Source organism: Nipponia nippon, unplaced genomic scaffold (genome assembly GCF_047370975.1).
Source record: "Nipponia nippon isolate SJK-2023a ecotype South Korea unplaced genomic scaffold, ASM4737097v1 scaffold_6, whole genome shotgun sequence".
Classification (NCBI taxonomy): domain Eukaryota; kingdom Metazoa; phylum Chordata; class Aves; order Pelecaniformes; family Threskiornithidae; genus Nipponia; species Nipponia nippon.
The window spans coordinates 39,849,113-39,863,526 of NW_028262380.1; the positions used below are offsets into that span (position 1 = coordinate 39,849,113).

At 35.1% G+C, this 14,414-nt stretch overlaps 1 protein-coding gene across 19 annotated transcripts in view; it reads left to right on the top strand.

Moving 5' to 3' along the window:
* The window catches only part of ASB5 (ankyrin repeat and SOCS box containing 5), a 42,546-nt gene that overhangs the window by 5,350 nt on the left and 22,782 nt on the right, over positions 1-14,414 (top strand). For 18 of the 19 annotated variants that reach the window (XM_087735616.1, XM_087735614.1, XM_087735611.1 and 15 more), the window contains one exon: positions 8,214-8,506. In XM_087735616.1, coding sequence (XP_087591742.1) covers positions 8,311-8,506 — 196 coding nt within the window. In that variant the 5' untranslated portion in view covers positions 8,214-8,310. Of the gene's footprint in view, positions 1-8,213; positions 8,507-14,414 lie in introns of those variants that run through there. The other variant, XM_087735617.1, reaches the window with a different exon arrangement.

The window sequence follows — 14,414 nt, forward strand, 5'->3', positions numbered from 1 at the left end:
TTGTAATTTCCTTTTATTAATACCATTCATAGACACCAGAATATACGTTAAACAGAAAGGAGACAAATGAAACCACTTTTACTTAGTCTAGAAGACAACCTCGCAAAAGTTCGAAGAAAGTGGGTATAAAGTTAAAGTAAACAAATGATTTCACTGTTTTTAGAAACAGTTTGTAATGAAGAAAAAAAATCAGTTGAACAATTAAAGGAAAATTAAAAGACAGACTATAATATAGAATAAAATTAACAACTTTGAAAGGAATTCAAGTTGGTGACAGAAAACATTCACAACTCAGAGATATTATTTTGAGCAAACTTTTCACTTTAGAATAATTGATAATTGTCTCATCTTGATGACATAATTTAAAGGTCTTACAGATAAGTAACTAAAAAATTATTATAGATCCAAACCAGTTTTCTACGTCCAGATAGTATTAATTCAAACAGCTGAAGAGGCCTGTCTGGTTTTCAAAGTGGCAGAGAGGCATTAATTACAGGTGCAAATCTGGTCTTTTGAAAACTGTCAGTTGAAGCAGAAAATTTCTGTCAAGTTCATTTCTCACGTACTAACTGTATATGTGATGAAAACCAAATCCTCACATCATGGCTCTTCTGGGATTTTAATGTTACAGATTTATTTATTTATTTACTTATAGATAGCTGCTTAATAAGAATACGTGACATTTTGCCGTTCATGAAAGAAAAGATTAACTGTAAAGACTGCAAAAATACCAGGTTCGGTTACATGAATTTAGATTACTAGGGTGGTTGCACTGCCTACTAGAGGAATGAGAAATGTCAAAGTTAGTTCTGTCAAGCTAGTTCAAATAGCAAAAGCATAGTAGCTGTAGTACCACATACCTAAGGAAAAGGGTGAGTTAGTTGCTGAAGAAGGAATCTGTGAAGCTCTATAGACATGTGGTTGATGATGAAAACATCTGTTTGCACCCAAGAAAGGAACTACACAAAGGGAAAGAGATGCAAAATGAGGAGTCTCTTCAAAGTTTCACTGATACAGCCATATCAGTACGTTGAGCCACCAAGAATTACAGCTAAATATCCTTATTAAGAGGCAGCTTGTATGTGCATTTTGACATTACTCTCCCTTCATAGTTTGCTACTGCTTTTTAACAGGAGGTTACTATCTGTAGCAGAATGGGTGGTAGGGGGTGTGAGTGTTTTTTTTTTTTTTCCAGTGTGAAGTCCAAAAGGTTAGTTTAAACTAATCAACAGTTTAAATTGCCAGATTTTGAACTGAAGTGACTGAATGCCAATACACATTCCTTCCTGTTGATTTCCAGGAAGGGAGAAAGAGGGGCAGGAATCTTTAGCTGAGGAATGGAATGGGCAGCTGGAGGTGATAACTTTTTAAACTCCTGGGGAGCAAGACTGGCTAGAGTTTGTCTCTCCGCAGTCTGTGTGAGCCTGCTGTCTGACGTGTTTCTAGTTTTAGTAATGTCTCCAAGTACACACATGACTTATTTTAGAATCTTCTATAATACTCTTAATAATTGGGTTGTGTTAGGTATCCAAAGAGGACTGCAACAAATACTGTAGGACAAACTTACTATGTTTCTTAGCAGAACTCAGATTGAATTTACTTATAAGCAGGTCAGTTATACCTGCTTCCCTTCTGTATAGAACTTTACAGTCAGTGATTAGATGGACTGGGTAAGCAGATCAAGCATGCTTATATGATAATGTTGCTGATAGCAGGGATTGTTTGATATTAGACTTGTAGTTGAAGTGGAATCTATCACCATTGTGAGAAGCAGCTATCCAGGGGGTGTATAACAAAGTGATACAGCTTTAAAATTTCTGTGCGTTCTTTCGAAGAACTGAGAAAGTTAGAAAACTGGAATTTCGTAATTGCTTATGTATCTGAGTTACTTTTTGTGTTTTTTAAGTACATGTGATATAGAGAGTGTTTTGTTATGTCTAGAGATACTGATTGATATTTAAATCCTTGACCAGTAATTCTGTCCTCTAGAAATCCAGATATGCAAGTCTGTATGTTAGAACTATTTTCTAAGATAGGAGCAGTATTTTCCACAGACAGGAAAGATAAAACACCTGAATAAAACCAATTTAAATTCATTAAAAGTTAGCAGTTATTCTACTGCTAACTTTTCATGCTGTTACAAATGAAAGGTTGCATCATTCATGTACCAGAAGAACTTGATTTGTATAGAACCTAAACTGTATCAGAGCACTGATTTTAATACATAGTGGAAGAAAAAAAAAAAGTACTACCGTATCCATGCAAAGGCATGAATTTGGACTTTTTGGAGCAGCTTGCGAACTGACGGAAATAGTGTGCTACACCAAAATACAGGGAGAAACTGTTTATGTAACAAAACTTGTATAAGATAAATTTTTGTGCGTTAAAGCTTTTTAAATGAAGTGGTGTGTTTCGTAGTCTTATGAGAGAAGAGGAATAGCGTCTAACTACATAGATGTTAGTAGAACAAGTGCCAAAAGTCAGAGCATGACTGCTAAGAGGAGGAGGGTAACATGTTTTACGACACTTATTCTGATTTTCCCCTGTTATGACACTTAAGATGTCATTGTATTGCATTTTGAAAGAGATTTTTGGTTAAAGTCTTTAGTTGGGTGATCAGGAGAGTAGCATGAATTATGAGAACTGCAGAAATCTGAATGAAACGTAACTTTGGATGTCAGTTATAACTTCACGCTGCATTGTTTGTGTAGATTCTGGATAGACATGGCATTAAGGTACTTCAGGAAAAAAGGCTGTAAAAAGGAGAATATGGCTTTGCATGTGGTCGAGTAAGCCTGTAGAATTTTTAAGGTTACCAACAGGGTGCAGTGAAAAAGCAGTTCAGATCTGAACCAAGCCTGGCCTACTTTGGACCAAAGTTTGTGTTCTCTCACTTTTCTTCTTTTAATTCCCCCAAAACAGTAGCACAAAGTCCGTACCCCAGCCACCTCTTCTCTTCATATTTTACAAAGGAGGAGTAGTGTCTGGGTTGTGCTAATGGGCTTAAGTTCCTGTTTGGAAAAGGATTCAGCAGCTGTTTGATGTCTTCCAGTCACTCCAATTTCTGAATTTCGTGTAGCTGTCAGATAAATATGATTTGTTTGTTTTTCTGTGCCTAAGCATAGATGAATAATGTTCTTAACTTATGAAGGATATTACTGAAAAGAACGTTTAATATTTTTCAGAAGTTGTTTTATGGTATGTCTTTTTGTGCTTTACCTTCAATGTTAACTTAAGGTAACATTTTGCATAACAACATATATGAGCAAATGCATTTTAAAGTAGTTGCTCTATGTCTAGATTTATTCAGCTCAAATGCTTTGAATAGAAAAATAATATAAAAAATTGCTTAAAGGACATACATCAAGAAGGAAACAACACAAACAACATTCAATAACTTTAGATGATGAGTCAGATAAAATTATAAGTATTGAGGATTAGCATCCCATACACCTATTAAAATACAAGTCAGCAGCTCACTAAGCAGGTCATTTTTCATGCTGAATTAGACATTGCCTTTTTAGTAGCTCAGGCTTCTCAGCATTTTTGAGTCCTTCATTGAGCACTGTATGCTTACATCAGAAACTCAGTACTAGAGCTAGTGGATTCTTACTGATTTTATTTTAAACTCTTTCTGGTTTGAGGTCATTGTTTTAGAAGTTTCTCCTGGTGGGTTGTCTGTAACGTACAAAATAATGCATTGTTCTTCAAAGCACCTAAGAGTTCCCGTTCCTCTGCCTAGCATCCTATTTCATTAAATTATCTTCTGTTACATTTGTTATTAGCCAGAAGTTTCAAAACCAGGATGACTATCTTAACTTCTTGTGTATTTTTAGCCAAATCTCTTATACGTGGAGAAGGACATGCAGGTGAAGTGTCATACAAATAATTCCTTATACTGTATTGCATATCTCATCTTTAAAAAAACATTTTCACTTTCAGACATGTAGATGCATCTCCAAAATACTGACGAAAACTGTTAAGACTACCTGTAACAGAATTTGTGCCATAAGTATAATTGCTCTTCTACAGCCTATGTTAATCTAATTTAAGTATATTACTTTAAAAGATTTAATTAGAAGTAAATATATTTTCCAGAACTAAAGACACAGTATATGCTATAAAGAAAAAAGTGTTGAGGAAAAATTGCCAGAGTAAAATAAAAAGTTTATTAATGTGGTTATGTAATTAATCATAGAAGCTAGAGCATGCTTTTTTCTACCACTTACTCACTTAGGCTGTGGGTAAATTGCGCTAGATTTCACAAACAGTTTGAATTAGCATAAACAGGTGCCACTGCTGAATACTTTCTTTCTGCGCTTGGCCACTACACAGTAAGGCGCTAAAGGGCAGGCTACTTTGTCTGAGCACTGGAGTTTGAAATTAACCACTTTTGTAGTCATTATAAATGGCAATACTGCTATCTTGAATATACTGCTTATGCTCTTTGGAAATGATAACTGACCAAGCTACATTAAAAGGGAATTTAAGGCCATAAATTCCAGCACTTGAAGCTTTTTAAATGGTTTTAAAATTAACAGTTAATTGCCAGAAATGGGGAAAGCATACCAGAGAAATTATTACAGTGTTCTTGTTTTATTTGCTGGGAATATGCTAGTATGTCAAGCTAGGGGGATCCTTGTCTGTCACAATATTACTACGTTCTTAAAACAAAACAAAAATCCTAATATTGTTTATCTGCAGTGTACCTTGGTGCTGTTTTGCTGTGTGCTATGATAAAACCCTAAATGGTATAATTTTACATGCTATCCCTTTTGTAGCCATTAAGTGAATGAACAGTCAATATTTTATTTAGGTTTATTATCCAAATTTTGTATTAAAAGAAAAATTATTAGATACCTAATTAACTTCAGTATTGTTTTCACCAGAATATCTGAGTGTTTTGTTAACAGCAATGAAATCATCTTCAGAATACTCCTCTTGAGCAGTCCTTTTGAAACCCATCTTACAAGTGAGGAGATGAGGCAGAGAAATTTCATTCCCAGAAGTCAAAACTATACAGGAAATATGAATGTCCAGATTAAGCCACTGCTTTTTTCAAGTGCTTTGATATTTTTATAATGTTGTATGTTTGTCACATACTGCTGATGCATTTCTATTTGGAAGTTCTCAGTATTCTTCGCTGCTGCAAGACCAGACTCCAGTCACTTCATGTTGCTGTGCAATAGAAAATTTGGAACGCTTACGTGACAGTTTTTTACACTCTTTCATGGCATCACATTGACTGTCAGATCCTTTATTTATTTACTTATGCTTCTACTTTCTGATTTCCATTATAACATCCGTAGCTTTCTGTTCCTGGTTCTCCCAGTCTGTATGGCTTTGCTCTCAGCTATTTTGTGTTCAAGCCTCAGTATTCACATTGTTGATTCTTCCAAAATGCCGTGTGAGCGTTAACATCTGAACAGCTGTTCTGTTTTCATGACTGGGTGTCTGGTAGCATGGGTTTGCCAGCGAGCTGTAATGACAATTTCTGCAGAGCTTTAGTAGCCTTAGATTAGGATAAACCTGGTTGTTCTGTGCAGTTGGGAGAGTTTCCAGTTAAGCTGGCACATAGGAGTTATAGAGCTTTCAAAAAGAAGAAATATTCTTAGGAGAGTAATTTTGCCACCTTATTATGAGCATGTGTGAACTGAAATTCTCAAAACTCATAATTTCTTTCATTTTTATGTAGTTTATAGCTTAGGAGGGAAATTTTTGAAAGGACAGAAGACAAGCTTTGGTACAGGAATAATACTCCTCAATTTTCATGTTGTTTCTAAAAACCGAAGTTTTACAGATCAATGAGGATTTTTGAAAGATCACTTACAAAATATTACATGCATTCACAGCCTTATTTTCGAAAAGGTTTTTGTTATTTTTGTTGACCTTTTCCAGAAAAATTCAACCTGAAAAAGACAACCTAACAACTGAGAAATTTCTTTTCAGTGACTTATCTACTGCAGTTATAAGAAGCAGGAAACAGTATTGTAAGGGGAAGATTAACTCTGAGTGCTGCTGTTAACTCCAGCTGTTATTTATAGTAATTGCTATTTGGATTTTTGCCTCTACAGACTATTTTGTTAATTAACAAAACATGGGAGAAGTCCAGATGAGAAAGCATAGTTACTGGATGACACAATGTGAGGTCAGGGAAAAAAAGGGGTCAGGTAAAACACCGTAAAGAAGAAGAATGTTTTGCATAAGATAATTATGATTCTTCCTTATTCTGCATGGTACATTTGCAAAACAGGTATTTAAGATGGCTGGGAAACTCTGTGGACTGATTGAGTTAAGCTTAATAATACTACTAGAAATATGGAAGAAGTAAGAAATTCCAATACTGGATGTGTTACTACGGAAAATACCATTTCTATTAATGATTGAAACGGAAATTGGCAGTGGTGGCTCAGAACATAATGCCTATTTATCCTTATGGAAAACATGACACCTCAATTCAGTGTCAGATAACAATGTGCCAAATATAAAAAGGGATTTTCATTTGGCATTTTAAGTACTCACTCCTGCTTCTAACTATGGTATGAGGAGAGCAGTTCCTATTCTGGCTGGATGAGAAAATGTCTATAAATGAAATTTAGGAGAAGATGTGTATATTTTTTTACAGGCTAATATAGTTTACAGTGCAAACTGCTTTTTAATTGCCTTTTCTAGTTACTCTTTTGACTTTTATGTGGATTAAATTTTTTCCAAAGAAAAAGGCTGAATGTCTGTTTCTCTCAAGATAAGCACAATTCAGTTCCTGTCTGTTAAAAATCTTGATATTTACTTCCAAGCACATTTCCTTTTATCATTGTCTTTTCTTCATTTATATAGGTTTATTGGAATGTAGTTTCCAGAAAACATTATAGCTTCTTACTCTAATAAATTATTCCTGGAGCCAGATGACAAGAGGTTCTTTATTTTGCCACATTCCTTTCAGAAATATGGTTTTGTATCATATCCTTAATGTCTGCTATGCTGTTCATTGAAGTCAGGGGGATCTGTGGATGCAGTGACATTTGGATCATACCCTCTGTTCTTGATGGACAGTTGCCAACATTCTAAAATGTTTTTTTCTGACCATCAAACAAAACAATCCATAGTAGAATAGAAAGGGTGTTTCAGTTTAAGATTGCTATGGGTAGAGTATTTTAAACTATAATTAAAGACGCTATGTATTTTATTTAAAAGGAAATACAGAAGTTTAGAACAGGACCCTTTCCTATGCTGCCATGATTCTTTATTTTAGGGTTATAGCTTACTTAGGAACCTAGTTCTGTCCTGCAGCTCCTCAGTTTGTATCATATTGTGACACCATTATTTACTCAGCAATTACTCACACTAATGGAACAATTTGTGCGTAACTGCTGATAACTATGAGTAATAACTTTATGGTATATAAGCAAATTAATTCTCAAAAAATCTGAGGAATTTAGCTTCCCCTCTCTAAAACTGGACAAGAAATAAAGCCTGTCATGTCATAGGTTTAAAATAATATGATGCAGCACAATGAAGTGTGTATCATAAGCATTAGAAATTGTTCATGTTGTATATTTACTATTGCATTTAATTACATTGTAATTAATTTAATTTTAGAAGCTCTGAGAGCTTATTTATAAAAATATCTAGGAATTTGATTTTTATAGTCTGCTCTGAATACTGTTTTTTGTATAATGCTGTAAGCCATATATACTAGATATTTTCATTCAGCCTGAACAAAATAATAAGAGACTGTCAAAGCTGGTATATATTAAATCCCTGTTTCTTTATTAATGTGTATTTCAAGTATTTACTGATGTGATTCTAGTTTTGTAAGAAAAAAAAGTAGTAGTCTAACATAAAATGAAGTAAGACAAAAGAGCAATTGTACTTAAGAAGCAGGAGAACTTATTTTAACAAAAACTGATTACCTGAGTTACCTTTTTTAGTACATGAAATTGTAGTTCTTAATAATACTTTTGACAGTGTATTTTTAAACATGTATTAATAGGGTAAATAAATGAATTAGAAATGCAGAATTTGGAATGAAACAGACCTTTTAAGTGGAACAAGTACAATCCAGGGTCTTGGAACCTGTGTCTGTTATATTCCGTCCCACTTGAATATCACCAGGCTAGCAGGAGCGGTAGTGAACTCAATACTATGTACAGTATAAATAATCGTCATATTTTGAGCAGCAAGCATCATGACCAGCTGATATTTTCTTTCCTCAGGACCAGTTGTTCCCAAGAGTGCGTGGCTGGAGCCATATGATCTTATCAACACATTTGAGAGCCCTACCCAAACACTGAGAGAGATTTTGCTGCAGCAATGACTGTTATAGAAGAAAGTCGCCCTTTTGCCCAGCAGCTGTCCAATGTCTACTTTACTATACTGTCCCTTTTTTGTTTTAAACTTTTTGTGAAGATCAGCCTCGCTATACTTAGTCATTTCTACATTGTGAAAGGAAACCGTAAGGAAGCAGCAAGGATAGCTGCTGAATTTTATGGAGTTCCTCAAGGACAAGGTATGTTTGTGCTTACTATCTTATCACTACTCTTTGGGGCTTTTGTTGTTACTGTTGGTTTTTTTTCCAGGTAATTATTTATCTACTAGCCTTATTTATATTCAGTTTGTCAAATGATATGTGTGAGTGGTTTTTTTTCTGCAGTTCTTCCTGTGGTTTTTTGACAAAAATTATCTGAAGTAGTGTTGTTAGATTATTGAAGCTTGTATGTTTGGTTTTTGGTTTGGGTTTTTTTGTGGTTTTTTTTTTTTTAGGTTATTAAGTTCAGAATAAAACTGAAGTATTACAGCCACTGACCTGTTAGGAAAGAGACCTATATTTAAGATTGCCAAATACTTCCCAATCTAAGACAATTTTCCGAATTGCTTCTAAGGTTCCCCAGCTTATCCATTTGGGGTTGAAATTTTCCACACTTGGCATGTGATTATTTTGCAACACTTTAGTGAAACTAGTTCAAATATTTCTGAGAATTATTTTTTTATTAAGTTAAAATTTTCTTATAATAATTTATTTGAGAAGATATAGTCTTTCTGCACTTGAATTAGGTAGTGTCTTGGCACATATCAGGAAACTTACTGTTTGTCAGAAGGAGCTTTTGGGCATCTGTGCGGAAACCCATCAAATTTTGCTGGGTTGAAAGCTCTTGTGAAATTTCCTTTTTCTGTTTCCTCAGGCAGAACTTTGGCAGAGCTGGGCACTACTGTTCCCTCAAGCTCATCTGTGGTGAACCAGTACCATTTTCATTCAATTCTTTTTCTGGGTCACAGAACGCAGAAAACTCTCTCTTCTTGATTGTGGTATCCTAGTGCATGACTGAGCCATGTTTTTGCTCAACCTGGGATCCCTGCTGCCTCGCTTGTCTTTGTGGTTCCTTGTATTCTGGGATGACATCAAGTTTGAGTTAGGCGATGGAACAGGAAGACTTGTCTTGCCTCTTATCGCCTTCACCACTCATCCGTAGGTACCACGAACAAGAAGAAATAACCCAAGTTAAATGCAAAGGGGGAAACTGTAGAAACAAGCCAGAAACAGTTTCAAACATAAAGATCTTTTCAGTCTTCAATGTTGGGACAAAAGTTAGACATTTTGTGTATATGTATATAAATTCACAAACCAGAGAGAGAGGCTTACATCCTAAAGCAGGAATCAGCTTGCTTTGCAGAAGATACACTTGAGGTGGATTTATATTATGTGTTCTCTGCACAATTTAGAGAGAAAGTTCTGAAACCTGGGGTTTTACATCTGAGTATGTTAATCACATCATGTGAACTATTACACATGTGTGTTTGTGTGTGAGTATGTGTACAGATATATATGCATGTGGGGGGGTATATGTATGTGTATTCACTACAGTAGGATGTGAAGGCCTGACTGTCTATCCCACTGGCAGAAATACTCGCAGTGAATGTGGTAGCCCTCACTTGAAATCAAGAATTTTTTTGTCAAAAACTGCTGGCTAGCTCTAAGGCAGCTCTCATTCTGGGAAGACTGACACAGAATCTAAGGAAGGAAAAAGACTGGGAAAAACTAGAGGGAAAGGAATAACATGCATCAGGTTGGAAAGTAAAATAGTCTCTACAATATTACCTGTTGCTGAATCCAGGAGACTTTAGTTTGGTCGTTTGTCAAATGTCTGAACTATTATATCTAAATAAATGTATATTCAGTGTTCTAGTAGCTGGCCCATGCAAAAGATGAAAATCTATCGCTCTTGCAGGTTACTGTTTTGCTGAGGTAGCAGAGGTTTATATTGATTTAAAGGCTCAAACATATGGTAGAGTTTATGGTTTTCTGCTTGGTTTATTAAAAGAAAATAGTTAGTGTAACTATTTTGTGCTTAAACTGTACTTTTTACAACTCGACACCCGTGTGTCTTAATTTTTCACTGCCCAACTTGCAGTGTTTGGGTGTGGATTTGGAACAGTCCTAAGCACATGTTCAGCTAATGTTACATAATCTGCGATTTCAGTCATTTGTCTTGATTAACAGGACCAATCCCTGCTCTTTGGGATGCAAGTGAGGCTCCTCAAAATACTATTTTATCTCATCTTTTCTATACCTTTGTTCTGTGTTTGTAGAAGGGGGCATGATACTGCCTCAACTCACGCCACGTTGTGGGATTCGGTTTGTTTATGTTTGTGAAATACAGTACAGAGATACTTCAGTAGAGTTTATACAGTACCATGTAACAAAATATCCTGTTCAAAGTAATATCTAGAAATGTACAATAAATAATGTGGAAGCTGCAGCTTGTAACGTTAAATGATAAAATTAAATACCAAGTATCCTCCTAATTAGCAAGCCTGTTCTGTGTTTTTTATTAAGCCATAGAGAAGCCTCAGCGGAAAAGAAAAACCCAAAACAGAAAAATAGCCTATCATTGCCTAATTGAAGTTTATAGTTTTATAGTGTTTCAAGAAGTAATTAGATGAAATGTTAGTTTTCATTTTCTAGTTTTAACCTGATTATGTACTCTTAAAATTCTGTTAGTGCTGGTATTTTCAGTTTGCTTGTAATACTACAAAATTACTTTTTGCTATTTTAATGGCTTGGATAGGATAGAGTGCTATAATTTTGAAGAAAAGAGCCTCTGGAAATAACGTACTACTAGGCACAGGCATTATTTCATGTTTACTGAATTGAGCTCTTGAGTTAAAATAAGCCTTTCTTTTATGAAGCCTGTATAATTGGGGACATTTTAGATGCTGAGCAGTAGTACTTGGTGGAACTCCTTTTATCAAACTAAGGTATATAGGTCAGTACAGGATTTGAGGCCCAGGGATCGCACATTTCATGGCTGACTTTCTCTGTTTTGTGGCTTGTTCTTTGTTGAATACAAGCAGACAACTTTACCTGTGTCATCTGCCTACTGTGGTCTTGTTGCTAGATGTTAGTAGTGAAACAGGTCATATTTTGTTCCTTAATATTTCAGGAATTTTTTCTCTTCAGTGTGAATAGTCACCAATCTACTGTGTTAAGTCTATCCTTTGGATCTCATATATATGTGAACAGCTGGATAGCGATAGTGTCCCAATAATTAATTAGAAATTATTATACTGTGTATGTGGCATTGAAATGTAAGAACTGGATCAGTGTTCAGCATCAGCTAAGACCAGAAAAATGCATATAAAATCTCCACTAATTGTAAGTCACATTAATTTGTTTATGGAGATGAAGTCTGAGTAAAACTTCTTTTGTGTACAGCTGAAAGGCTCCTTGAGCGATAATTTGGATGCTCTAGGATCAAATATACATGGGTTGTCTGGCAAATGTTTGTCTAACCTGTTTTTAAAATGCTTAGTAATAGCGATTTCTGCAGTGTCCTTAGGCAACCAATTACAGTTTTTGCTATTCTCATCACTAGAATGCTCCCCACTCCCCCCAAGACCTACCTAAATCTTTATTTCTGCAAACTAAATACATAACATATGGTTAAGGTATTTATCAGTTTTTCTCCATGTATGAAAAGTAATCAATTTAAAGACTATTATCATGCATCTTCCTAGCTCTACTGTTTTTGTCTTTTCTAGAATAAAAAAAAAAAAAACGGATTTATCTAAGTCTGTCCTCATAGGTCTTGTTTTCTAGACCTGGAATTACTGTAGTTGCTCTCCTTTGGGCTTGTGCCAGTTCATATACAGTTCATAGACATCTTTATTGATGTCTAATTCCCCGTGTTAAACAGAGTGCTCCAGCTGAGACTTTATTAGTGTAACCAGTGGAACTATTAGTTGTATAAAAGTGGAACAGTTATGTCATGTGCCATATATATATGATACCCTATGTAATACCTCTTGGAATTATGCCTTTTTTTTTTTTTTCCCCCCGCCCCCCCCCCCGAAGTATTAAGGATACAGTCTGTAGCCTACTAAACCCCATGTTAAAACAGAGTCACTGTACTATGCATTTGCTTTTTCCTCTCTAAGTGTAATACTTTGTACTGGCCTTCAGCTAACTTCATGCTTTTGATATCAGACAATTTCTCCATTTTACTCAAGTCTGTTTTGAATTGTTTCCCTCTGAGCAGTTGCAGCACTTGCAGTTTAGTGTCATCTACCGATTTTATAAAAATAAATGTAATATTCTGTCATCCACAGTATTAAAAAAATGAACTGCACCAAATGCAGGACAGAACTCTGCAGTCTTTTACATTTGTTCAAAGTGGATTAAAGACCCATATCTTAATAAACTATCAGACTTGAATTCTTTTTTCAGTGAAGTCAGTGGTATTACTACCATACAAGAATTAATGAAAAAGGGATCCGTTCCATTATAAAGGTCCTATTTACTGGATTATTTTTAACTTTGGCACTGATTTTATAAACACTCATATACACACACTTGCCCCATTGAATTGAAAGGGACTGATTAGTTGTTTAGAGCTAAGTGCTTTGCAATCAGGGACTGTAGCTGTGTTGTAAATAGGTTATGGTGCCTAGGTTTTCTTTTTTTATTGTGTTGAAGTGAACACGTATTTATTCATTACGATAGAAAAGTCACAAAAGTCAGCATTTTATTAATTTCTTTCATTATGGAAAAAGTCATAGCACATATATGTTTATTCTTTTTTAAAATTCAGTGCCCTACAAACCGACCTACAAAAATTAACTTAATTGCAAATTAACTTTGGGTATAATTAGCTCCTTAGCAGGCTACCTGCAGTGACAGTGATCTGCACAGTAAGATATCTTCTCATTGTATTTCCAGACCTGTGAAGAGTTAATAACTCAGCCTTTTGTACAGCTGTTGCTGGACACAAACCGGAGGATCAAAAGCGACCTTCAGACTCTTCCTACTATACAAACTAGCTGGTCACATCACAAATGTGCTCTGTATATACAAGCGCTCAGTTGGAGCTTCAGCTGAGTTTTATAGTTCAATTGCTTTAGGATGAGGTAGTAGCGCTGTGGTATGAAGTGATTTCAAAGTGTAAGTGTGTATCAGATCTTAAGAGTTAATTCATTGTCAGGTGTTTTGAGTCTGTAAGATATAAACTCTACTGACAAATACTGGTAAGAGCTTGGTTTTTATGGAAGAGTCCATATTTTGATAATACAGTTAACTTTATAGAAGGAGGTATAGTTCCCATTCATAAACTTTTTATAAGGCAAAAAGAGTCTATTTTATCAAAATTAAATCTGATACTCAGTAACTGTCAAAATGCTTTTAGCTGCCAGCAGAAGGTGGTATAGAGGAACTTACTTATGAAAGAATCATTTTGCAGAAGTCAATATAGCATAAATGACAAACAACTAGTCACATACTTATACAGATACCTGGGGTCTGATGCACAAGCTAAGTAGTTCAGACAACATGAAATGCTTTTTCTTTAATATCCTATTTTTTAGCTATGTCATCTCTCTTTGCAAAAATTTTCATAGAATGTCGCTTTATGCGTAACTATACTATTTTAAAGTAATATTTGAAAGTTATTTGAAAGCAGAATTTGTATTTGTAGTATTTGAGTATAGCTTCTCAAAATATATTATACTGGTTTTGCAGAACTGGAGAGGTGAATATGCCCTGATTTCTTCTAAGTTTAAAAAAAAAAAAATCTACTCTTGAATGAACATAGCAAGTTCTAAGCTACCCGTCTTTGCTGTATCTGCCTTGGCCAGGCATGGTAGGAATGCTCAGTATACTAGTTATTCCTAGTTACCCTAAATTAAGCCATCCATGGGATTGTGGTAGTTCAAGACTGGAGTCCCCATCTCCTTTCAGGATTATGAGACTTGTAAATAGTACGAAGCCTTCTGTTTCCTTCTTTTTCTTGTACACTGCGTGCTGCTTGGGTGGACCCAAGAAACCAGTCCATTAAATACAACTCATAAATAGGAAATAATGCTGTGTTTCGCTGTTAGAGAGCTGCTGTTTGGAAAGCTTGATTACATTGTGAACTGTAGTGAAT